This window comes from Procambarus clarkii, chromosome 47, assembly GCF_040958095.1.
Source record: "Procambarus clarkii isolate CNS0578487 chromosome 47, FALCON_Pclarkii_2.0, whole genome shotgun sequence".
In the NCBI taxonomy this organism is placed as follows: Eukaryota; Metazoa; Arthropoda; class Malacostraca; order Decapoda; family Cambaridae; genus Procambarus; species Procambarus clarkii.
In genome coordinates this window covers 33,889,000-33,915,665 of record NC_091196.1, presented here as the reverse complement: position 1 = coordinate 33,915,665, position 26,666 = coordinate 33,889,000, and the positions used below count along the sequence as shown (strand labels likewise).

Sequence of the window (26,666 nt, the reverse complement as noted above, 5' to 3'; positions counted from 1 at the left end):
AAGTGACGTAGCACAAGAATTAAGGTGAGAAAACTAAAACGAGTATACACATTTTACCGATTTTGTGCGCTCGCGGGTAACTTTTCCGACTTTAGGCTTTGCTGTGGGGAGTCACGCCGGGCTTTTGGATATTATATGCATATACACCTGTAGGCAATTCCATTGCGAACACAATGATACCAAAATGAACGACGTAGCACAAGAATTAAGGTGAGAAAGCTGAAACGAGTATACACATTTAGGCGACGCCGCACGCTCGCTCGCACCATGACATCAAAGTCTGCGGCTTGTGTAGCTCACGCGCTGCACGCGATAGTGTTAATATGCTTTACTTGTTGTATGGACCATTCTGAATTGTGTTTGGTTCATATGGTTCACTTGTTGAGTGGTATATTTGTGTGATCCAACTTGTCTTATGAAGGAATTATTAATTGTAGATAGAATGAGGCAGTTTTCCACCACTCTGTGAACTCTGTCCCAACATCGTAAGCTTGTGGACCACTTGTGCAGTCCACTTGTGCGGTCCACTTGTGTGATCGAACTTATCATATGAGCGAATTATTAATTGTAATTTGTGATATAATGGGAAAGTTTTCTACCAGTCTGTGAACTTTGTCTCGACATCGTAAGCAAATCCGAACATACCCCGCTTCGGCGAACCATTGTTCGTCGAACCGGGTGAGTAAATCCAGCCTGAAAAGTGTGCGAACTAGCCAGAGATTCTTTGAATCGGGGTACATTGAATCGAGGTTGTACTGTATGTACAATTATGGTTTATTTAGGGTGAAAGTCTACTTTTGCATATTCCACGAATCGCTACTGTAATTACTGTAACCCCGCGATTATCCGGGATTCAAACACCCGGAAAACGCCCTTATACGGCCAAAATCGTGATCGGATAAAGTTATCACAATATCCGGCCAAAATGGCCACAGGAACCGGATAAAAGCTGGTTTGGCCGGATGAAAATACGGCCATACCGTATTAATCCCGTCTGTGGCTCTAGACGCATGGTGGAGGAGGGGGGTGGGGTGGGTGGGTGGTGTTGGGAGGGTGGGAGGGGTGCGTCAGGAGGGACCACCTGGGTACAGGAATTACCAATAATTTTAGAACAATTAATCATAGCCAAAAACAAATGAAATAACTACTAGTAATTATGTAATAACAAATAAATAAGTTTCCTAAAAGCATTGTGCACAGGCTGAAGTTTCCTTCAAAAATATTGTGAATTTTTTTCCTCCTGGCGGCCTACGTAACGCGCTATCCCAAGTGGACCCGTCCAACACTGGTCAACCCATGTGCGTCCGTCCCTCGTGTTATACACAGTGCTGCGCCATTAGTGAAATATTTTTTTAAATAACTTTTTTATTTTCATAGTAACTTTGAACATTTTTGACCAAGACTATGTCTGGTAGCAGCATCAATCGTTCTGGAGGTGTTAAGAGGAAGAAAGTTGTCCTAACAATAAAAGACAAGTCACAGTTATACACCTCAACCAGTGCGGCCTCACAGTGTTGCGCCATTAGTGAAATATTTTTTTAAATAACTTTCTTAATTTTCATAGTAATTTTGAACATTTTTGGCCAAGAATATGTCTGGTAGCAGCATCAATCGTTCTGGAAGTGTTAAAAGGAAGAAGATTGTCCTAGCAATTAAAGACAAGTTACGTGTTGTTCAACCAGTGAGGCGTCACAGGCAGCCAAGCGCCTTCAACAAGTGAGGCGCCACAGGCAAGCCAAGCTCCTTCAACAAGTGAGGCGCCACAGGCAAGCCAAGCTCCTTCAACAAGTGAGGCATTACAGGCAAGCCAAGCGCTTTCAACAAGTGACGCGCCACAGGCAAGCCAAGCGCTTTCAACAAGTGAGGCGCAAGCAAGCGCCTTTAACAAGTGAGGCCTCACAGGCAAGCCAAGCGCCTTCAACAAGTGAGGGCATGCAAGCGCTTCAACAAGTGAGGTGCAAGCAAGCGCTTCAACAAGTGAGGTGCAAGCAAGCGCCTTCAACAAGTGAGGCCTCACAGGCAACCCAAATGCCCTCAACCAGTGAGGCTTCAGCAGCTGGCAGTCAAAACTAACTTAGCTTAATGAACTGTACAGTAATTTTAAGTGTTAATTTTAGTGTTGTGTTAGTATAGGTTACGTAAATTGTTAAGAATTTTTAACTTCAAGATGTGTGGCATCAATCAAGAAGACGAACACCAACAAGGTAAGTTGAGGTTTCTAGCTGAATATTTAATAAATGTATGTGCATCCCGTTCTCGCAAATTTAATAAGTCAATATTGACTTATTAAATATGTGCATAGGTGACATACTTAACATAATAGATACCCTTAAAAAGATTCATAGAAAACACCGACCTTACCTAACCTACTTAGTATGTTAAGATAAGCATCTTATTGCTTCGTAATTACAATTATTACCTAACCTATAATAGGTATAGGTGAAGTAATAATTGTAATTACGAAGCAATAAGATGCTTATCTTAAGATACTAACAAGGTTAGGTAAGGATGGTGTTTTCTATGAATCTTTTTAAGGGTATCTATTATGTTTAGTATATCACCTATGCACGTAGTTAATAAGTCAATATTGACTTTACGAATTTGCGAGAACGGGTTGGTATGTGACAAGGCAATTCAAATTATGTTGTTTGTAGTATAAAAATAGTTGGAAATGGTCACTTTTGGACTCATAGGTGAAAAAGTACCATTATCCGAAAAATGTGATAATCCGGCTGGGGGTCCTTCCCATATAGTCCGGATGATCGAGTGGAGACAGTACTCTAATTTTGATGACATCCTGTTCAAATTTGGGTGGCAAATGTTGCCAAGCAGTTGCTACTCTCTACCTTTCTGGTAGGTTTTCATTTGGTAATGTGGTATGTCTAGTATCCCCACTCCCCTATCCCTCTATTGTGAGGGGCCAGATTCTGGTTCTTGGTTTCTTGTAAGCCACCGTGATTCAACAGCTTAGTAAAGTACCTAGGTTTGGGGGACCTTATGCGAGTGGTTTGGGTAGAGGAGACCTATCCCTAAAAAGTTTTTACTTTTTTCTGGGGGGGAGCCCCTATGGCTTCCCGGAGCTATCCAGGCTGATATGTATCTCTTTAGAATTTGTCATCAATGTGGGTGGAGTTCTAGGCCTACTGGGGACCATGAGTCAGAACCTGGCCCCCTCAGAGAGGCACGGGGAGCAATGGTCTATAGAAATGCACATGTGATTTGGAGCATTCTATATCTGCCATCGACCAGGACTGGCAACCAGAGAGGTAAACGCCTCAAAACAAACCCCCCCTATTCCGGTTAAAAACGACGAAAATAAACATACAAGAGGACAGAACTCCCCAATTGAAAATAATCATGATGTCACACGAGCTGCGCCGCATGTCTGCGCATTCCCCCCTCCCCGGAAGGGGGAAGGGGGGCCCCAGACCCCCCGCGCCAGCGATCCATATCCCAGTTCTGAGGCTCGATATCAAAATACGTGAAAAAAAACGTTTAATGTAATGAAACGTCATTTTCTGGGTGAGACCCGGAGGCTCCCAAGAGCTATATCAGGCTGATATGCTAATGTCAGACTTTGGAATCAGTCATGTGTATGGAGTTCTTAGGGCCTACCGGGGACCATGGCCAGAACCTGGCCCCCCTCAGAGAGGCAAGGGGAGCAATGGCCTATAGAAACCCCCGTGTGGTTGGAAGCATTCTATGTCTGCCATCGACCGGGTCAAACATCCATAAAGACAAGACATCCAAAACAAACCCCTATTCTGGTAAAAATTGCTACCAAAACCCGAACTAGTGGATAGAACTCCCCAACAGAAATCAAGCAAACAAGTACGACGTCACACGTCACCGCGCCTCTGTCTGCGCAGTTCCCCACCTCCCCAGGAAGGGAAAGGGGGAGCCCTAGACCTCTCACGCCGGCTATTCTCCCATCAGTTCTGAGGCTGGATGTCAAAACACGCGAAAAACTGCCGACCAGAGGGAGGGAGGGTTGCCGGGGAGCCTCCGGGTCTCACCCAGAAAATGGCGTTTCATTACATGCAATGCTGGTTTTCTGGGGGGAGCCCCGTCAGCTCCCTGGAACTAACTACCCACGGAGGAAGGTCAAAGGGACAGATCCAGGAGGCGAACACCACTCACCCTTTAACGGAAAGCAAGACAATTGGCTGCAACCGCCAACCCAAGGCGACACAGGCTCGAATGAGCCTGGGAACGACACGAGACAACGAGCAGCCAGGCCCCTGTACGACCGCCAAAAACCCTGTGCCCGAAGTCAGCAAGGACAAGCCGCCAAGACGGCAGCAAGAGCAGGGAAACCACGAATGCCACGGGCAAAGAATACAGGCTGGCTAGCAGCAATAACATGGTGGATGACCCAGGACACCTCCCGCGAACAGGGAAGAACGGAACCGAATCAACCGAAAGCGCACCCAAGACACAGAAGCCGCGGCGCGCAAAGACCAGAGGAGGGCCACTACTGAACACTAAACACGATACCCCCCCGGCCCGACCAACCAAGCACCAACAAACCAAGGACCCCTCCCCCCCCCCGAATTGCTGCAGCCTTGCCCCGTGTCAAAAAAGAGGAAGACAACTGCAATCGAACAAATCAAACGCCACGACCGAAGAAAAGCAAGAAGCTCAGCGACCCGAGTCCTAGAGGCAAATGCCAACAGGAAAAAGAGTCGTCAAAACAAACATGAACCGAGGGGGCTACCACCAACAGAGGAGAAGAAAGAGCACGCTGCCCAGAGACCAGGAAGGCCCAAGCGGCGCAAGAACAGGCTGGTGGTGAAACAACGCACAAGACAGCCTACAAATGGCGCAAATGTAACACCAAGACCGAAAGCAAGCCGAAGCGGCTCCGCCAGCGCCGCACAAAACAAGGCAACAGTATGCGGCAAGTCAACGGTCCACAACCCCCACCAGAAAAGCCAAGCAGACGCCAACAAACGCAGCCACCTAAGAAGGGGTAGAAGGAAAAGGAAGGACCGCCAAATTACCACATACTGCTGCCAAGAAAAGCCCGCAGGTAGGAGACCAACTACGAAGCCACCCGACCACCTACCAAAGGTGAGAGACTCAAGGCAGAACCTAACCAGCCCTGTCAAGGTTCGTCCAAGCCTAGGAAGAGGTGGAGCCGCAGGAAAATCTTGGGTGCAATCACCGAGGAGGCAGAGCCGGAAACCTGAGCCGGAAACCCAAGCTGACAAAGACGGAGACGGAACGTCTGTCGAACAGAAAACCCCTCAACGAGAGCGAGCTCGCCAGGAGACCAGAAACTACAAGCCCGACCCCGAGACCCCAGAGAAGGAACACCGCAAGACCCCGAAAAAGCCCACAGGCAGGGCAAGCCAGGAAAATAAGAACCCAAACCTGGCAACAGGAAGGCCAAAAGGCACAAACAAAACACACAACAGCGTGAAGGAGATGCACGAGGAAGGGAAGTGGTGGAAGCGAGTGGTGGAAGAGAGGCAAAGCACTCTAGAGAAAATGGACGGAGAACGCCAGCACTGGTGCACTCCGTCCGAACCAAAGCAAACTCCCACGGCGCATGCGCAGGACACGAACAAAAAGTAGCCCAACAGGACGTATCCCGGGCGATTCGCTGAAGAAACAGCCTAACGGACGGGAACAGAAGCCAAAAATGTAAAAAGGAGTAAGCAACGACACACATAGCCGGCTCATTAAGGAAACCAATGAACCGAACGAAATCCAACCGGGCCACCAGTAGCCCAATTGGGCTACAAGCAGCCCAACCTGGCATCTCGGACCAGGAGTATGGAAGGAAAATGAGCAGTGCAAAGACACAGCATGGAGAGAAGATACATGAACAAAAGAACAAGACAGGGCCAAAAACTCAAGAGGAAGCCCGGAAAAGGACCAACAAGCTCTAGAAAGGACCGGAGGGAAGCCGCACTGGCAGACGACAGGCGATCCACTAATACGGGAAGGAGGAAAAACCATCTTGAACCTTCGAGAACACAGGAGCAAACACAAATGACGAAGGCACCGAAAAACCCAGTCGCACCCGAGACCGAAAGGCATGCAGAACCCCAAGAAGAGGGGAACATGATGGGGAAGTCTTTCCAAGTTAAACGGGGTGAACAACGGAGAAGAGCACCCACCGACAGGATGGAACCAACAGGCATAAGGGACAAGAAACCGAGCCCAGGGAAGGGCCGATGCCCAACAACTCATGCGGAGAGTGGGAAGGAAAAAGAACACACACTCCGCGCAACGCAAGCCCCGCCCAGAGGGTAGAGAAAACCTCAGCGGGTTCCAATGGAGCCAGAGGCCCCCCAAGTCAGCCATTCTCCAGCCCCGGGAACCCACACAGCAGGCCCCGGGCCAAGCCGTCCCCCCCAAAGCCCCAACCTCAAGAAAAACCGGGGCAGCAGAGAAAAACACAAAAGAAGGAAGCCCAGTGGGAGATTCATACAATACGGCTGGAGGAACAGGCTCGAATGCCCCCGTCGCTACCCCGGAAGAGGAATTCCCCGAGACCAACCGAGTCTCAAACCCATGGAAGTCCTAACCCGACCCCGAACCTACAGACGGTAAAGACCCGGACGCAGGGAGGAAAGAGGGGGGGGGGGGACCCTACAAGACCACCAACCAAAACGGGGCAGCCTCTGGGCTTCCGGGGAGCAAACAACCTAGCGCGTTGCCACCGAAACTTAACGTGCAACCCCCGTGCTGCCTGCACCCGTTTAGTCAGCAGAAGACTGGGTAACTGAGCCACAGCAAGCAACAAAACTCGCAGGACCCCGGGCCGAAGGTGTCACTGACCCCACAGGCAGCTGACGGAGGCAAAACAGTGAGTGTCACCCAGAGACAAGGGGACAGAGCAACCCTCAAACTCTCACAAAGCGAGGAGGGGGGACTCCGGGGCCACATCCATCGGGCCCCATGCTCCCCCTAGGGGGTTTCCCAGGGTCCTGAGCGTTTACTATAAGACTCACGCTCAGGTAATCCCAGGCAGGGTACTGCTAACCGGCACCCATGTCTACCAAACAACCTTCTAAGAACTGAACCCCCGGGACGTGTACACTCACGAGGACCTAGCAGGAGGAACCACCGGAAGAAGGAAGAGAATCCAGTACAAAGGGGGCAAGAACCAAAGGCAGACCCCTTACCAAGTAGACAAACAAAAAGGAAAAACACCCCAAAAGAGGACAGCGTACCCAGGCGGAACAGAGTTGGCCGCTATGATTGGGGAAAACAAGTTGCACAGTACCCTGCACCCCTACCAGTGCAAACTGCCCCTTTCCCTAAGGCGAACAAGGAAGACAGAACCCCCCATCACACAAAGGGCGGCCAAAAACCAAAAAGTAGATGGCCTAGCAGAAGCAGGACCCAAGGAACTTGTGAAAGGTAACCCCAAGCCCCAAGGGCAGTACTTACAGGGCACCTAGGGAAGGCCACCCTAGGCGCATGCAGCCCGAGTACTGGAGACTCACTCCCGGCTCACCCACCACCTAGAAGACAGACACCACACACAAGGCACAGTGTGCCTAGAGTACCAACCACTAGAGCCGGAGCACACAACCAGTGCTTTTAGCATCAGCCGAAGAACTGATGGGTGGTTAGCCGGCGTGAGAAGTCTGGGGCTTCCCCTTCCCCCTCGCGGGGAGAGGGGAGCTGCGCAGACAGAGGCACGGTGACGTCATGCTTGTTTTCTGTTGGGGAGTTCTATCCAATAGTTCGGTTTTTGGTAGCAATTTTTACCAGAATAGGGGTTTGTTTTGGGATGCTTACCTTTCTGGATGTTTGACCCGGTCAATGGCAGACATAGAATGCTTCCAACCACACGGGGGTTTCTATAGGCCCATTGCTCCCCTTGCCTCTCTGAGGGGGGGCCAGGTTCTAGCCAGGTTCTAGTTCTGTGGTCCCCGGTGGCCCACAGAACTCTATACACATGACTGATGCCAAAGTCTGACATTAGCATATCAGCCTGGTATAGCTCTGGGGAGCCGACAGGGCTCCCCCCCAGAAAAAATGACGACTGGAAGGAGGGAGGGTTGCCGGGAAGCCTCCGGGGCTCGCCCAGAAAATGGCGTTTCATTACATTCAACGCAGGTTTTCTGGGGGAAGCCCCTATGGCTCCCCGGAGCTACTTCACCAAAGATGAAAAAAGAAGGGGACCTACCCTTTATCAGAGCAATATCCAAGACTGATGGACTTCCTACTAACACGTATTTTATTTGTGCATTGTAATACACTACTTTAAATTAAGTCTTGTACAGTGGTACCTCGACTTACAATTGCCCCGACATACTATAATTTCGAGTTACAATGTCAATTTGATCGAAAAATGCAACTCGACTTACGATAGTGTCTTCGACTAACGATATTTGTTGGTACACGTTTGTGTCGACCGAGCGTGTGGTTCCCAGTCACGCGGGCCGACCTTCCTCAGTTTACTAGAGCCGCCCACTTAGTGACGATCACGCCTATAAGAAATTCCGTTTTTTTTTTTTTTTTTTTTGTGCTTTTGAACTTAAAACTGATTATATATCACGCCATGGGTCCCAAGAAAGTCAGTGGTAAGGTTCAACATACGAAAACCCATAGAGCAAAAACAAGAGATCATTCGTAAATATGTAAATGGTGTAATGCAAATATGAAAATGGTGAAAATGCAAATATGAAATATGGTGATTTATTGAACTAGCTAGGCAATACAATAAATCTCGGTCAACGATATCCACCATACATTCTAAGAAAAAGAACATTACGCCTTTTGCTAAAATAGCAAAAGGCGTATCAATAATCACGAAACATAGAACACAAACACTTGAGGATGTTGAAAAGTTGTTATTAATTTGGATACACAACAAGGAGTTAGCAGGTGATAGCATTTCAGAGGCCATCATTTGTGAAAATGCAAGGAAATTGCATGAAGATCTTATGAAGAAAGCCCCTGGAACAAGTTATGTAGAAGTGAAAGAGTTTAAGGTGAGCAGGGGGATGGTTTGAGAAATTTAGAAAAAGAAGTGGCATTCATAGTGTTGTGAGGCATTGGGAGGCTGCTAGCTCAGACAAACCAGCGGCTGAAAGATTTATTGTCGAATTTAAAGATTTTGTAGACAGTGAGGCATACCTACCACAACAAGTGTTTAATTGTGATGAGACAGGGCTATTCTGGAAAAGATTGCCGAAGAAAACATACATTACCAAGGAGGAGAAGTCATTGCCCGGACACAAGCCTATGAAAGATAGGTTTACTCTCGTGCTGTGTGGCAATGCGAGTGGTGATTTGAAAATTAAACCCTTGCGTATGTATCATTCCGAAAATCCAAGGGTTTTCAAAAAATATAATGTGCAGAAACACAAAATGTGTGTGATGTGGAGGGCTAATGCTAAGGCATGGGTTACTAGGCAATTTTTTACCGAGTGGGTGAATGAGGTGATGTGCCCTGCCATCAAAAAATATCTGCAGGAGAACAGTTTGCCACTCATGGCCCTACTTCTCTTCGACAATGCTCCTGCCAATTCTCCACGCTTGGAGGATTCGTTCATGGAGGAATTTAGTTTTGTTACAGTAAAGTTCCTTCCTCCCAACACCACTCCTCTACTTCAGCCTATGGACCAGAAAATCATTGCCAATTTTAAGAAACTTTACAAAAGGGCCCTTTTTCGGAGATGTGTCGAAGTGACGGATGCCACACAATTCACCCTCAAAGAGTTCTGGGAAAACCATTTTAACATTTGTAGTGCTTTAAAACTCGTAGACAAAGCCTGGCAAGAAATGACTGCAAGAACCATGATCTCTGGCTGGAGAAAATTGTGGCCCGAATGTGTTGCAGAACGAGACTTTGAAGGGTTTGAGCCTTAACCTGAAGTGCCTCTTGTTGAGGAAATTGTTTCTCTGGGCATTAGGCTTGGAGTTGGATGATGCTGATGTGGAGTTAGTGGAGGAACACAATGAAGAACTGACCACCAAAGAACTCCAAGCCCTTCAAAAGGAGCAGCAAGAAGAGGTAGCTGAGGAAATTTCTTCAGGGGGGAAGGAGGAGGCAGTACAGAATGTCCCTTCCTCAAAAATTAAGAATGTGTGCAGAATGGGAAGAACTGCAAACTTTTGCTGAAACGACTCTCCCAAATCAAGCTGCAGTAGGCAGTTGCCTTAACCTTTTCAATGACACTGTGATGCATCACTACCGATAAATGTTAAAATGAAGGGAAAAACATGTGTCTCTTGATAAATTTTTAGTGAGACAAACAAGCAGTGAACCACAACCAGGTCCTAGTGGCATGCAGGCAAAACGTAGGAGAGAGTCTACACCAGAGAAAACATCACTGCCTGATGATATAATGGAAGGGGACTCCCCTTCCAAACAGTAACACCTCTCCATCTCCCCCCTCCACCATCTTCCATATGCCATCAAGAACCCTCCATAAAGGTAACAAACATATATACTGTCTTTTATTAGAGAAAAAAATTGTATTCAGTATAAAATGCATTTGTAAGTTAATATTTGGGGGGGTGGGGAACGGATTAATTAAATTCCCTTTATTTCTTAAGGGAAAAATCGATTCGACTTACGATATTTCGACTTACGATGCGCCTCTGGGAACAAATTACCATCGTAAATCGAGGCCCCACTGTATAGCAATTTATTCAATAATTTATTATGATCACACAATGTGCAGAATATACACCTCATTGTAATATTTTGCCATTGCAGTTATTCAGGAATAATAGGAAATGGGTTCTCAGTATATTATATTTTATTTACACAAAAAAAAACAAGTTACAGCATTCCTGAAGAAACCACAATATTGAAACATTAAATTAACGTCAGCTTTGAATTTGTTTTTTTCAACTTGTCTAAATACAAATATTTTAGGGCAACAACAGTTTGCAAAATGGAAAGAAATTTTGAATACTTTATCTGATGACTGCCAGGAATGCACTTAATAGTAAATATTAAATTGTATAATTATTTAAATAGAAAGCATGCCATCGCTGTACTGGATGTTCAAATGAAAAAAAAATTTGAAGAGGTTTTCTTACATCTGCATTATAATTACAGTTTCTCTATCATTTCTGGCACAGCTTTAAATAGGTCTGCCACAAGTCCAAAGTCAGCAACCTGCAAAAAGTTCAAAATAAGTCACGAAAGACAACCTCATGACAAAAAGTCAGTGTTGAATGTAACGAAACGCCATTTTCTGGGAGAGAACCCCGGAGGCTCCATGGAGCTATACCGGGCTAATGTGTATATATTAGACTGTGGCAACAGTCAATCAATGGAGTTCTAGCCTACTGGAGACCACGAGCCAGAACCTGGTGCCCTCAGAGAGGCATGAGGAGCAATGGCCTATAGATACCCCCATGTAGTTGGAAGCAGTCTCTGTCTGCCATCTACCAGGTCAGGCACCCAGAAAGGTAGGAATCCCAAAACAAACAGCTGGGTAAAAATTGCAACTCAAAAGGCGATCGGGCAAGCAGAACTCCCCAATCAGAAAACAAACAAACAAGCATGACGTTACAGCTGCCTCGCCGCTGTCTGTGCAGTTCCTCCATCCTCCCCAGAAGGGGGAGCCCCCAAGACCTCTCACGCCAGCTACCCCAACCTCAGTTCAGAGCCTGAATATCAAAAATGTGAAAACTGCTGACGGGAAGGAGGGAGGGAGGGATGAATGCCAGGGAGCCTCCAGGTCTCACCCAGAAAATGGCATTTTCATTACATTGAACGCTGGTTTTCTGTGGAGAGCCCCTTCGGCTCCCTGGAGCTACCTAATCAAAGAGAAAGGAAAAGAGGGACTTACCCGGGAGGCGGCTATCACTCGCTCCTCAACTCAAAGTCGAGACAACTGGCTGCAACCTGCGACCCAAGGTTACACATTCCTGGGAAGGGCCAGGAATATTAACGAGGTACAGTGCAGCCATGACCCTGCTTTACCTCCAAAAACCCTGTGCCCGAATGTCAGCCCAGGACATATTACCAAAAAACAGCAGCCAAAGCCACGAACTTACAAAAGTTGTGTACACGTGAATAGACTGCAGGCTGGCTGGACTGAATAATTCTGCAGATGACCTGGGAAACCTGTGCCCTGGAACAGGGAAGAAGGGAAACCGGGTCAACCCAAAGCGCATCCCCTGCCATGGAGTCAGTGGCATGCAAGTAACAGCAAAGAGCCGCAACTGGACACAAAACATGATGCCCTCCCAGTCGAACCATTTGATACACCCCAAATCCTTAGCAACCAAGGATGCCAAAAGGGTTGGAACCTGCACGTGCAGCTATACAAGGCCAACATCCCGAGAAAGCACAGGACCGAACAAGCACACAATAAGGTGCTCAAACTGCGTCCCCCCCCAGGTAAACCTGCAGAACGGTAGAAGTTTCTTGCCACTCAAGCGTGCAGGCCTGACAGAACCCATGCCACGCACCCAATGAAAAGAACGGGCAGTTTGCCAGCCAGGAAGATTCCGGAATGAAAGATTACGGAGAAGAACCAAACTCAAATAAGGACAGTTCCATGAAGGAGGCAAAATCTGGGTCTCGCAGGAGATACGCAGCAAGAGCCTCCCGAACCTCCTTGGGTAAGATTCGAGAGGCAGAAAACCTCCGGAATGAAGGAGCCGAGGAACCCAAGGAAACCCGGAACCAAACTGGAAAGAAGCCAACCACAAATCATACTCATACAGGGAAGGGATAGGGGAGGGGGGTAAGAAAACCCCTTTCCCCTGCAACTACAAGTCCTGCGAAGAGGGCACCAACACCCAAGCGGGGTCAAAAGGGGGCCCAAGGCCCCCCAGGTCAACTCCTCACCAGTTCCAGGATCACCCAAGTCAGGACCCGAAGCAGAGATGGCCTCCAAACCCTCTAACCCTGAAGAAAAGGCAGTCTAGGGAAAAGGCTGAAAAGAAAGGGGGCTGCTGGTGGGACCCAGAAGCCTCATAGGAAGGAACCGACTCAAATGCCTCCATCCCCAACCCGAACGAGGCAGCCCCCTTAGCTGCACGAGTCTCATTACCAACTAAACCCTGCCCTGTGCCCAAAACCCTCAGATGTTTGGGAGCCTGAAGCAGGCAGGAAGGTGCAGGATGAACAACAGGGGAAGGACCAGGGAGTGCGGACTGAACCAAAGTCGAAGCGACTAACACCCTAAGGTCCAGATCCATATAACGAAAGCGGGGCATCCAGGTGGGAAACCAACCAAGCACGTTGCAGCAACCGAAACCTATCATGCAATGCGGATGCTGCCTGTACCTTAACAGTAATGTCATCAGAATAGTACAGGAGAACAAGCAGAGAACACGACTTGCAAGACTCTGAGTCAAAGGCGTTTTTGACCCAACAGGCAGCATGATGAAGGCAAAAGCTGTGATTGTCACCCCTGAGACAAGGATATACGCCAACCTTCAAACTCGCACGAGGTAGGCTGGAACTTTGAAGACTCATCCATAGGTCCACCAAGCCCCGATAGGGTATTCCAGAGCCCTAAGGCTGTGACTGCTACAAGAAGCCCAGGCAAGTTGTTGCAAACCGGTTAAGACCCAAAGCTAACAAGGGGGGGATCAAAACACTGAAACCCCAGCTGGCTCTAAGGGCGGGGTAAGTGCTGTGCAGCAAAAACCCCTATGGAATTGGTTGCCGAACATACCGGGGAAGAGAACCCTAACACGCAAGGGTAGTTACTTACAGGGCGCTTAGGGAAGGAGCGCATGCATCTTCCTGGTTGGCAGACTGCCCTTTCTTTTTGCTTGTGGGCATGGCACGGGTTTTGTTGAACCTGCATGCTGGATTAGCGTTAGATTACTACTATGTTACAGGGTTTACTTGGAAGGGGGGCTTTTGAGCACCTCAGTGTGTGCTTTTATGCCCCTGTGCTTCCTCATGAGGTTGGCTTGCTCCAGTTGCACCTCCCTTTCGGCTGCCTTGGTTGAAGCAGATCTTTGCGCTCATGGGCATCTGGCCTCGGTCTTCCCTTCTTCTCCCTTCTAGAGTTGTCCACGGACTGGCTTGTGGAGGATGTGGAGGCGCTGAGTACCGGGCTGTCGTCTGGGGCGTTGGGCTTGGCTGTTAGGGCATCGGCGGTGTTGCTGAAACTGTGTCGATCCTCCGGGAGACAGTGTCTGTTTTTTGCCTCTCGCCTCGCATGTCTGCAGGCCATCCTTGCTCTTTTTCTTTTATTCTGCTTGTGCTCTAGCTCTTAAGGTTTAGTCTCCTTTCTGTCCATTGTTGTTTTCAGACGTGATTGTTTCTCCATTTTTGCAGGTGGCTTCTGCCAGTTGCCGTCCTCTTTCTGATTTGTTGATCTGGGGTGGGTATTCTCGCTCTTCCTGGAAGGGTCGTGCCAGGGCTCGGGTTTTGACTCTTCCAGAGCCGTCTTCGTCTGGTCAACGGGGTGCTCGCTCAGCACATACGTCGGCTTCTTGGAAGGAGCGCCAGCCCTTTTGTGGGTTGCCCCATTGATGGGGCGCTGGGGGGAGGCTAGCTCTGGATGCAAACACTTGGTCCCACGATTCGTGGGCGTTTCGGGTCGTGTTAACACCCTTAACCTCCTCTCCAAGGTTAAGGGCTGGTGGAGCAGGCTTTTTTTCCTTCGCTTTGTCGGGTCATCTTGGAGTAATTACATTAGCTAAGTGTAGTTACAGGGATGAGAGCTACGCTCGTGGTGTCCCGTGAGTGAGTGCGCTTTGGTGTGATCAAAATAATTTCATCCCTCAAGTGGGTTTCATGCTTGTTTCCAGTTCCGAAACGGGACTGTGCAGATCTTCGGTTCATCCTGGGCTTGTCCTGTCTGAACCGCTGGATTCCTTGCATATCCTTTCGGATGGTCACTCTGTCTCAGGTCCGGCTTCTTTTTGGGCCTGGTTCTTGGATGGTGTCCCTGGACCTTCGGGATGCGTATTGGCAGGTCCCCATTCACCCGGGGTTCAGGGACTGGTTAGGTTTTGTGGTGGGGCAGCACACTTACCTTTTCATTCGTTTCCTTCGGGCAGAACCGCATGATTAGTTGGTGTGGGCTCCCAGCCAGTCTGCTTCTCTGCTCACCAGGGGTTTGGTTTTCCCAGCTCGCCGGGTTAAGGTTCCTGGTGAACTGGAGGAAGTCCCATTTGGTTCCGTCCGGGGTTCTGACTTGGCTGGGCCTTGTTTGGGATTCTCGGACAGCATCTGTCTCTCTCCCACCTGTGGCATTACTTGGGTTGCATTTCCGCCATTGGCTGTTCTTGAGGGGATTTTCAGGTCACTCCACGATTGCTCAAGCAGCTGTGCAGGAGTTAGAACATTGCTGTGCTGGTTTACCTGATGGGTCAGGTTTGGCTTCGGCGTCTGGTCTGGTTCCTTCGGGGCCGTCCCTTCCGCCGCTCTCGAGATTGCTCGGTTTGTCCTCCGGGAGCCTTGCGTCGGTTGCTGGATTCCTCTTCGGGTTTTTCAGGGTTCGGTGCCTTGGCGCTTTCCGGAATCCTCGCTAGATGCATTCACGGACACCTTGTCTCTCAGCTGGGGCTTCGTGACCAGTGCATACCAGGCTGGCCAGAGGCGGTGGACTGTGTCGTTCCAAATGGCTCACAGCACGGTGTGGCTTTCTCTGTAGCGGATTCGGCTGGCTTGAGACAACTATGATCCAGCTCCATTTGGACTGCACCCAGGTGGTTCATTGCCTGAACCCCTGGGGATCTCTTTGGTCCTTGGCTCTTTGGGGCTGGTTGCCTTGAGTGGCTCTTCTGCTGAGTTCTCGGGGTTTAGCTCTCCGTGCGGTTCACATCAGGGGCGTGTCCAACGTCCTAGTGGATGGCCTGTCTCAGTTCATTCCTCTGTCCACAGAATGAATGGTCGATGCCGACTCCCTCAGTTGCCTTTGCTGGATGTTCAGGCCCACGGAAGTAGACCTCTTTGCATCAGCGTGGTTGGGTGTCTCCCAGTGTATGTGGTGCCCTTTTATGACTGCGAAGCCGTCATAGTTGATGCTTTTCGGCAAGACTGGTTGAGGTAGGGGTACAGTAATTGCACCTCTTTCTACCGGTCCCACTGTTGCTTTGGGTTCTGGCTCGACTGGAGTCTTATCGGGGCAGGGTTCTCCTTCTACTTGCTCAGCGTCCGAACCCAAGGCATTTTCTGCGGTTTCGCCTCTTCCAGCTGTTTGGCCTGGTGAGATACCTTGCTGGTTTGATCTAGTCTTCCGCTCTTCGTGTCTGGTATTTTTGGTGGGTGTGTATCAGTACTTGTATGGTAACCAGGTGGCTTCTCTCATGGTGTACCACCTGCGGTCTTCTTGGCAACAGTATGAAGTTTCTTGGCATTCCTTTCGCCACTTCCTTTCTCTTCGTAGATTGCCTACCGTTTCTCTTCGTGTTGTCTTGTCTTTCCTTTCTTGGTGTTTCAGGATCGACATCTTATGCCAAATACTGTTGTCTCTTATTGTGCTGCATTGGTGGAAACGCTCCAGTGGATCGGGGTGGATGTCACTGCGACTCCGTTCCGTAAGCTTTTTTGTGCATTTTTCCAACTCTGGCCTACTAATGCCTGAGCCTGAGCCAACCTGGTCTGAGACCAGGACAGCTCGCCCTGCTCGCTCTCTCTCTCTCTCTTCTCTCCTCGATTTGTTGTGGCCCCTTCGGTTCAAGATTATTCTCAATAGGCTTTAATTCTGTTGGCTTTGGCCTTTGGGGTTGGGTCGGTGAACTTCATGCTCTCCTCCAACGCAGGGGTTTCTGCTCTTTCGGTCCTGGTGGACGTTTTGTTTATTTGCAGCTGTCTCCTTTCCTGGGGAAGAATGAGACAGCGGGCTTCCAGAGGGGTCTGTGGGTTATTGATCCTTGGTTGGTCAGGCCGGGGGTGCATCATGTTTTGTATCTGGTTGCGGCTCTCCACCGTTACCTGCATGCCTCGGGTTCTGTGTTCGGGGATGCAATTTGGGTTTATCCGTTTTCCCCTCATTCCGTTCGCAGGGGTTATCAAGTCCAGCCAGCCTGCGGTCTACCCTCATGCCCATGATGTTCAGAAGATTATGGTTCTTGCTCCTGCTTTTGGTATCATGTCTTGGGTTGACATTCTGCCACGGGGGTTTTGGAGGTCGAACAGGGTCCTGGCTGCCCGTTCCCCCTCATCTTGTGAACATTCTGGGCCCTCAGTGGCCTTGTGTGGCCTTGGGCCATTGGTTGCAGCCAGTTGTCCCATCTTTGTCATGATGAGCACGGTACTGCTGCCTCCCAGGTAAGTCTTTTACTTATCTTTGGGTATCTAGCTCCAGGGAGCCCACGGGGCTCTTCACAGAAAACCAGCAATGAATGTAATGAAATGTCATTTTCTGGGCGAGCCCCGGAGGCTCCCTGGCAATCCGGGCGGAATTTTTTGTTTTCGTTTGCTCAGTCTCCAAACTGGTGGGTGAGTGGGGCCACCCCTCCCAGGGGGTGGGGTGCAAACGAGCAGTGTGTTGGTTTGATGATGATTTGCTTGTTGCATCATTTTTCTTGGGGGGAGTTCTTGGGCTCTGTTCGGTCATGTGTTGCAATTTTCTACCAGTTGGGGTTTATTTTGGGTTGCCTATCTCTCTCGATGCCTTACCCCAGTCAATGGCAGACATGAACATAATCTCAAACAGTGGAGATTTCATGGGCCATTGCTCCCTGCGCCTCTCTGAAGGAGCCAGGTTTTGGCTCTTGGTTTCCGGTAGACAAAACTCCATGTGACTGAAGCCCAGGATTAATATAGCTCCAGTGAGCCGACAAGGTTCCCCACAGAAATAATTGTTTACCATTACACAAGATCAATGATTACTCAAGTATGGTAGCTGTTTATCTACTCATTAGTATGGAGAAACAGAGTAAGACTATATCAAATTTACAATTTCGAGCTTTACATACACAAAAAATATTTCAACATATAAAAGATCTAGTCATGTAAACCTGAAAAATAGGAGCCTCAGGATCTTTATTGATGGCCACAATTGTTTTGGAGTCCTTCATGCCAGCCAAGTGTTGAATGGCTCCACTGATGCCTACAGCTATATACAGTTCTGGTGCCACAATTTTTCCAGTCTGACCAACCTAAAGAATAAAATATTTGTTAGTTTTAAAATATTTTTATTTCTATTTTTAGTTTTTTATTTAAATCTATAAATCTAAAAAATTAATTAAACTAATCTATTTTTTTATTTTAAAATCTATAAGGATTTTTTTAAGGAATCTGATATTATAAAGCAAATTATTTGACAATTTTGATTTTGTTTTCTGTTGTATGTATTACTTGTTCTAAGTGGTCTTATTTCACATCTCTACTATGCTTCATTCATTTCTCTGGTGAGAAATGAATGAAGCATAGTATCATTCATTTCTCATCTGACCTAACAACTCAACACTGCTCTGACCATGAGCCTAGTTTAAAAGCCACTCAGTAAAGATTAGCTATAACACCTATATTTAATAAATTTTGTATATTCAAATTTTTGTGTCCATATACCAAGGATCTTTTGAAATGTCTATCATTTGTATTTAATTATTCAAGCTGTTTTTGCTACTATGTATTAAATTAAAATGACTTATGACAATACACTGGGACTGTATATCCGTCATACACAAAAAGCATGATGCAAGTTTTCATTAATCTCAAAGCATTCTCTTCCATTCCCTACATTTAGAGGACTGTACCTGCATATCATTAGGAACAAAGCCTGCATCAACTGCTGCCCTGGATGCTCCAACAGCAGCATTGAGCTTATCAGCAAGTGTGTACAATAATTGGAAATTCTCTCCACTCTTCATGCCTCGACCTCCACTGATGACAGTCTGGAATAACATGCCAAATTAAAGCGTTTTGATATATGTATACAGTAGCAAAAAGCTTGGACACTTTGCAATATTCACTGGAAAATATTAGAGTAAAAACAAGCATTGAATGTAATGAAATGCCATTTTCTGGGTGAGACCCAGAGGCTTCCCAGAGCTATCCAGGCTGATATGGATATACTGTACACCACAAGGCACGGAACTTGAAAATTTCGGAGCCAGAGACACACAACCTTGCCAGTTCCACATTAGCCACAGAACTGCAGGGTGGATAGCCGGTACTGGGGTCTGAGGCCTCACCTTCCCGCTCCCGGGAAGGAGGGGTTGTGCAGACAGCGGTGCGTTGACATGGTGATGTCATGCTCGTTTGCTCATTTTCATTTGGGGAGTTCTGTCCACTAGTTCGGCTTTCAGTAGCAATATTTTAACCAGAACAGGGGTTTGCTTTGGGGCGCTTACCTTTCTGGGTACCTGACCCGGTCGATGGCAGACATAGAATGCTTCCAACTACACAGGGGTTTCTATAGGCCATTGATCCTTGTGCCCCTCTGAGGGGACCAGGTTCTGGCTTGTGGTCCCCTGTAGGCCTAGAAGTCCATGCATACAGACCGATGCTGGGTCTAATACATTCATATCAGCCTGGATAGCTCTAGGGAACCGAAGGGGCTCCCATCAGAAAAAAACCTCTGGAACGAAACAAAAGAGCCCAAAAGAACCTGGGGAAAGTCCAAACCACCATATTTGCCAGCGGTACTGCATCACAGAAGGAAGGGCCAAACACAAGACCCAGACAGTATCTCCAGCCAAAACAGCCAGAAACGAATAAAAAACGGAGTGTCAAAGGCCGTGAAAGCAAGCAGAGCAAACAGGCACGAACACAGGGCCCAAAACCAGGGGCCCAGAACCCAAACACAGACAGAAAACACAAAATTGGGCAATAAAAACGTTCCCAGAGGAACAGAATGCCCCAAAAGAAAAAACAAAACGGACACGGCCATAGGAGAAGAAACTTCAGACGGAGGTGAAAAAATGCCCCCAGAACGCGAGCGCTCACTCCCAGGTTTGTGTAAACAAACTGTTTGGTGACCAGGTGGGAAAAAGCCTGTAGAAAGAAAATGGCCATCACAACAAAAGAAGATACTGCTGACGCAAGGAAGCCGAAACACGCCAGCAAATAAGGGAAAACAAAGCAGATGGAAGGTAATTACCTAAGTGTAATTACCTAGGTGTAGTTACAGGATGAGAGCTACGCTCGTGGTGTCCCGTCTTCCCAGCACTCTTTGTCATATAACGCTTTGAAACTACTGATGGTCTTGGCCTTCACCACCTTCTCACCTAACTTGTTCCAACCGTCTACCACTCTGTTCACGAAAGTGAATTTTCTTATATTTCTTCGGCATCTGTGTGTAGCTAGTTTAAATCTATGACCTCTTGTTCTTAAAGTTCCAGGTAGGGAAAAAAAAAAAAAAAAACACCCAGACGGCACAAAGCACAAACTGGGACAAACAGCCTCAGAACCACAGGCGGGCTCCCCCCGCAGCCCCGGGAACCCCCCCCCCCCCACAGAGGCCTCAGGGCAGAGCCGTCCACCATGCTCTCTGCCCTACAGAAAAGACAGAGTCCAGGGGAAAGGCTGACAAGATCCGGAAGCCTCAGCAGGGGAAGCAGGCTCGAATGCCTCTGTTGTGGTCCCGGAAGGGGCAGTCCCCGAAGCCACCCAAGTTTCACAACCACCTAAACCTCGTCCCGACCCCGAAACCCTTAGACGTTTGGGATCTGAGAGCAGGACGAACACCACAAACCGGGGAAGGACTCGGGAGTGCGGACAAAACAAAAGTTGAAGCGACTAACACCAAGTCCGGGTCCCTATAAACCAAACGGGGCAGCCTCGAGACATCCTGGAGAACAACAAACCTAGCACACTGCAGCAACCAATATCTGGCAAGCAACGCCAAATCTGCCTGTACCTGAACATCAATATCAGAAGACCGGGTAATCAGGAGCACGAGCAGAGAACACCGTTCAACAAAGTTCAGGGAACAACAAAGTAAATGAGATGTATATCAAGTTTTGTGAAATATATGATAAAGGCACAAAAAAAAATTATACCAAAACAGAGATACAGAACTAGGAAACAGGATTGGTTTGACAGGACTTGCGAGAGGGCCAGAGACCAAAAGACACAAAAATGGAATCAATATAGGAAGAGGCTAAACCCCCATACATACCAGCGATACAAAGATGCGAGAAACAACTACACAGCAGTGAGGAGAGAGGCAGAAAGAAATTTTGAAAAAGGGATTGCGGACAAATGTAAAACAAAACCAGTTCTATTCTATAAATTCATAAACAACAAACTGCAGATAAAGGATAATATTTAGAGGTTAAAAATGGGAAATAGATTCACGGAAAATGAAAAGGATATGTGTTAAACATTAAACGAAAAGTTCCAAAGTGTGTTTGTACAAAATGAAATCTTCAGGGAACCAGACACAATAAGAATTCCAGAGAACATAGAAGTGTCTAGAGACAAAGTGGAAAAAATGCTCAAGGAGCTAAGTAAGAACAAAGCAGTTGGTCCGGATGGAGTTTCACCATGGGTTGTTGGTCCAGATGGAGTTTCACCATGGGTTCTGAGAGAATGTGCAACTGAGCTCAGCATTCCACTTCAACTGATTTTACAGGCACCCCTGTGTACAGGAGTTGAAGCTGATGTGTGGAAAAAGGCTAACATAGTTCCAATCTACAAAAGTGGCAACAGGGAAGACCCCCTCAATTATAGACTTGAAAATATTGGAAAAAATAATTAAAACTAAATGGGTAGATCACCTGGAGAAAAACGATATAATATCAGACAGACAGTATGGTTTTCGATCTGGAAGATCCTGTGTAATGAACTTACTCAGTTTCTATGATCGAGCCACAGAGATTTTACAGGAAAGAGATGGTTGGGTTGACTGCATCTATCTGGACCTAAAAAAGGCTTTTGACAGAATTCTACATAAGAGGTTGTTCTGGAAACTGGAACATATTAGAGGGGTGACAGGTAAGCTTCTAACATAGATGAAAAATTTCCTAACTGCCAGAAAAATGAGGGGCCGTAATCAGAGGCAATGTATCGGACTGGAGAAATGTCACAAGTGGAGTACCACAGGGTTCAGTTCTTGCACCGGTGATGTTCATTGTCTACATAAACGACCTACCAGATGGAATACAGAATTATATGAACCTCTTTGCTGATGATGCTAAGATAATAGGGAAGATCAGAAACCTAGAAGATTGTCATGCCCTTCAAGAAGACCTGGACAAAATAAGTATATGGAGCACCACTTGGCAAATGGAATTTAATGTTAATAAATGTCATGTTATGGAATGTGGAATAGGAGAACATAGACCCCACACAACCTATATACAGTGGTACCTCCCATAACGAATTTAATCCGTTCCATGTTCGTCATGTGAAACGGACGTCATACAAAACGAGTGTCCCCCATGTAACCAGTGTGATGCACTGTGTTTATTGTGAAATATCCCCAGTGTGCATGACATGAAATGTTCCCCAAAATATAGAGTCTAAGGGAATGGCATCAAAAAAGGGGGGCACGCAGGAAGGACCCAGAATCCTTGGCACGAGGAACTGGCTCAAATGCCTCCGTCTCCGCTGTTACGAACCTGTTATCTCAATTAATGAATAACTGATTCGTAACGTACAGTATATTAGATTAAGTAATTAGTATATTGATCATTAAGATGGAATAAAGATGATAGTGTGCTTTGTATTACCTATTGTTTACTGTAAGATGAGAGTATTATTCATGTGTTTTTGATGATTAGCATGTATTCATGTTGTAGGAATATACTGTATTCACCTAGTTGTGTTTGCGGGGGTTGAGCTTTGCTCTTTCGGCCCGCCTCTCAACTGTCAATCAACTGTTTAATAACTACGTTTTTTTTCCCCACACTTGCCTAGTCTCAGGTGGAGAATAGCAAACAATAATATTATACCAGGAAATCTATCAGGACCTAACCAACCACAGAGTAGAGAACTACTTAGATTCTGTGACAAATTTTCACTCAATCAGCAGATATCGGAGCCAACGAGAAATGAAAATATTCTAGATCTGGTCTTTACGAACAATGACGACATTATCAGAGACATTACGATATCAGATACCACATACTCAGATCACAAGCTCATTGAAGTGCAAACGACAATCAATACTCAGAATAGACCTAAAACGTTGATAAAGCGAGAGGGGCTATTCAGTAAATTCAATTTTAATAAAAGGATAGACTGGGAGATAATAAACAGGGAACTTACAAACATTCCATGGGAAACTGTTCTAAGTAATACAAGTCCTACAGAAGGAATAGAAAAACTGACTTCGAAAGCGTATCAAGCCTGTCTGAAACATGATCCTTTGAGGAAGGCCAAAAAGAGATCCAATGTAGAAAGAGAACGCAGACGACACTATAAACGCAGGAAAAAAATAACGGACCTGCTTATGCAGACACGAATTTCCCGTCGAAGAAGGAATAATTTAAATAGGGAGATTGAAGAAATCGAGCGGAAATTGAAACACTCATATGAAACTGAAGAAAGGCAGTTAGAACAGAAACTAATTCAGGAAATAAAGAAAAATCCAAAATATTTCTTCTCATATGCGAAATCAAAAGCAAAAACCACTGCCAGTATTGGACCTATTCGTACAAGTGAAGGTTCATACACGGAGGATGACAAAGAAATTAGTGAAATCCTAAAAAAGCAGTACGAGGACATGTTTAGCACTCCAATAAACAACATGAAAGTGGAAGATTCAGACAATTTCTTTATGCGGGATATTCAAACCCCTGTAAATATAACTGATATCATCACGAGCGCACTAAATTTTGAACGAGAAATTGAAAACATGCCCATGCACTCGGCCCCAGGTCCAGACTCATGGAACTCAATATTTATAAAGAAATGCAAATTGCCGGTAGCACAGGCACTCAGTATAGTGTGGAGGAAGAGCTTGGACACAGGGGAGATACCAGATGTACTTAAAGTAGCAGACATAGCCCCTCTACACAAGGGAGGGAGCAAAGCATTGGCAAAGAATTATAGACCAGTTGCACTAACATCGCACATCATAAAAGTATTTGAGAGAGTGATTAGGAGTCAGGTCACCAATTTCATGGAGACCAATGACCTTCACAACCCAGGCCAAAATGGATTTCGAGCGGGAAGATCGTGCCTCTCACAGCTACTTGAGCACTACGACAAAGTGACTGAGGCATTAGAAGAAAAACAGAATGCTGATGTGATATACACGGACTTCGCAAATGCTTTCGATAAATGTGACCATGGCGTGATAGCACACAAAATGAGGTCAATGAGAATAACCGGTAAAGTAGGACGCTGGATACTCAGTTTTCTGTCAAACAGGACTCAGCGAGTAACGGTCAACCATATAAAATCTAGTCCAAGCGCAATTAAAAGCTCTGTACCTCAGGGTACAGTCCTTGCACCGCTGCTTTTCCTTATTCTCATATCAGATATAGACAAAAATACAAGTTACAGCTTCGTATCATCCTTTGCAGATGACAAAAATCAGTATGAAAATTATCTCGGCTGAAGATACTGAAAAACTTCAAGCTGATATTAATAAAGTTTTCGACTGGGCATCAGAAAATAACATGATGTTTAACAGAGATAAATTCCAGGTACTCAGGTACGGTTAAAATGAGGACCTTAAACATAATACAGAGTACAAAACACAATCAAATGTACCTATAGTAGGAAAACAGCATGTAAAGGATTTGGGAATAATAATGTCTGACGACCTAACGTTTAAGGAGCATAACTGATATTGATAAGTAAATATCATAACTGATAAGCAAATATTGTGACAGCCAGAAAAATGATAGGATGGATTACGAGAACTTTCAAATCCAGGGATCCCATCACAATGGTTGTACTCTTCAAGTCACTTGTATTGTCCCGTCTTGAGTACTGCTCAGTACTCACTTGCCCCTTCAGAGCAGGAGAGATTGCTGAAATAGAGGGAATACAGAGAACATATACGGCACACATAGACGCAATAAAGCACCTATATTATTGGGATCGTCTCAAAGCCCTCCAAATGTACTCACTAGAAAGAAGACGAGAGAGATATCAAATAATATACACCTGGAAGATACTGGAGGGCCAAGTACCAAATCTACACAGTAAAATAACAACGTACTGGAGTGAACGATATGGAAGAAAATGCAGAATAGAACCAATGAAGAGCAGAGGTGCCATAGGCACAATCAGAGAACACTGTATAAACATCAGAGGTCCGCAGTTGTTCAATGTCCTCCCAGCAAGCATAAGAAATATTGCCGGAACAACCGTGGATATCTTCAAGAGGAAACTAGACTTATTCCTCCAAGGAGTGCCGGACCAACCGGGCTGTGGTGGGTATGTGGGCCTGTGGGCTGCTCCAAGCAACAGCCTAGTGGACCAAGCTCTCACAAGTCAAGCTTGGCCTCAGGCCGAGCTTGGGGAGTAGAAGAACTCCCAGAACCCCATCAACCAGGTATCAACCAGGTACCACACACCCCAGGAAGCAGCCCGTGACAGCTGACTAACTCCAAGGTACCTATTTACTGCAAGGTAACAGGGGCATTCAGGGTGAAAGATACTTTGCCCATTTGTTTCTGCCTGGTGCGGGACTCGAACCCGCGCCACAGAATTACGAGTGATGTGCGCTATCCACAAGGCTACCAGGCCACCATATATATGTGGGGGAGCGCAAGCCAGTGAGGAGTCAAGGAGTACTCTAGGCTGCCTTGAGAGGCTGACCGGATGTCAGAGATTAGGGAATTACCACCCTTGTGCAAGTGAAGTGAACGAATATGTTGCTAGCCGTTTCCTTGAACCCAAGTAGTGTTGCGAGTTCTGGAGTTGTTAGTATAAATGTGTGGATGAATTGGCGGCTTGCCAAATATATTTTTGCATACTGTGTATTGTTTGGTTATAATGAATTACCAATTGCTGAGGGGGAGAGAGAGTCACCTTACACACACATTGTGAACATGCAGTCTGCTGCCAGTTTTACTCATGTCAGTTCCTGTAATTGATGTGTATGCCAGTGTTAAGCTTATTTTATGTAAGCTGTGTTACCAATTCCTTTCACCTGTGAGGGTATATTAAGTCAGTAGTCTTGTGTAACAGTCACGTTACTCTCAAGTCCTGTGTACATGTGGCAACAGTCAAGAGCCGAGCCTGGCCAGGCCTGCCACCCCAGTCTGTGTGGAGGTCTATTGTTAGATACTATGTAATTAGTTAGTACTGCTTCATTTCCGTAGATGTTGGCCCAGTAATAATCAACTGATTTTGATTTACCACTTCTAAGTAAATCAAGGTTAGCTTTTCAGAGATAGCTTAGTAGGGAAATTACTAGGCCTAGGGCGCTCGAATGCATTTGTCCGAATGCGAGCTGCAGGCAGGCAGTCGCGTGTTTTTTTTTTTAGTTAGTTGTACCCTGGGAGCCGCTGTGGAGGATATGGGCTGGTGATCTGTTACTTTGGCCAATTAAGGTTAAGTAGGATATAAGGTTTTTAATTGTATACATACTAGTGAAGTATAATAGCCATTCATTTTAGCATTCCCTGGTTGAGTGGGAATTTCTCATTATTGTTTTTTGCTATATAGAGCCTAGTGCACGAGTGCGCCTCATTCTGAGCCAGTCAAGTGGTGCCCTATGTATATGACTGTAGTTGGATTATATCATATGTTTGTATGTTACTGCTTGTAAAATAAACTGGAGATTTGTAGCTCACTTTCCTTAACCTCATTTTCTGTACCAATGTATAGAGTGGGGGGGGGGGGGGGAATGAGTGGGATATTGTGCCAGTCTTGAGCCGTGGTAGACGGTAGATTGTAATAT

The 26,666-nt window shown here is 46.6% G+C and overlaps 2 protein-coding genes across 3 annotated transcripts in view; one reads left to right on the top strand and one right to left on the bottom strand.

Moving 5' to 3' along the window:
- Positions 1 to 184: 184 nt before the first annotated feature.
- LOC138350915 (proteoglycan 4-like) lies at positions 185 to 5,580 on the top strand. Its single transcript, XM_069302376.1, has 2 exons — positions 185 to 210; positions 4,677 to 5,580. The coding sequence occupies exons 1-2, from the start codon at positions 185 to 187 to the stop codon at positions 5,578 to 5,580; spliced, it is 930 nt and encodes a 309-aa protein (XP_069158477.1).
- A 5,138-nt stretch (positions 5,581 to 10,718) lies between these two features.
- wal (electron transfer flavoprotein subunit alpha wal) overlaps positions 10,719 to 26,666 on the bottom strand; it is a gene marked incomplete at its 5' end in the record, with an annotated part of 155,562 nt that continues 139,614 nt past the window's right edge. For both annotated transcript variants that reach the window (XM_069302209.1, XM_069302210.1), the window contains 3 exon segments: positions 10,719 to 11,101; positions 17,872 to 18,012; positions 18,613 to 18,750. In XM_069302209.1, the coding sequence (XP_069158310.1) occupies positions 11,036 to 11,101; positions 17,872 to 18,012; positions 18,613 to 18,750 (345 nt within the window).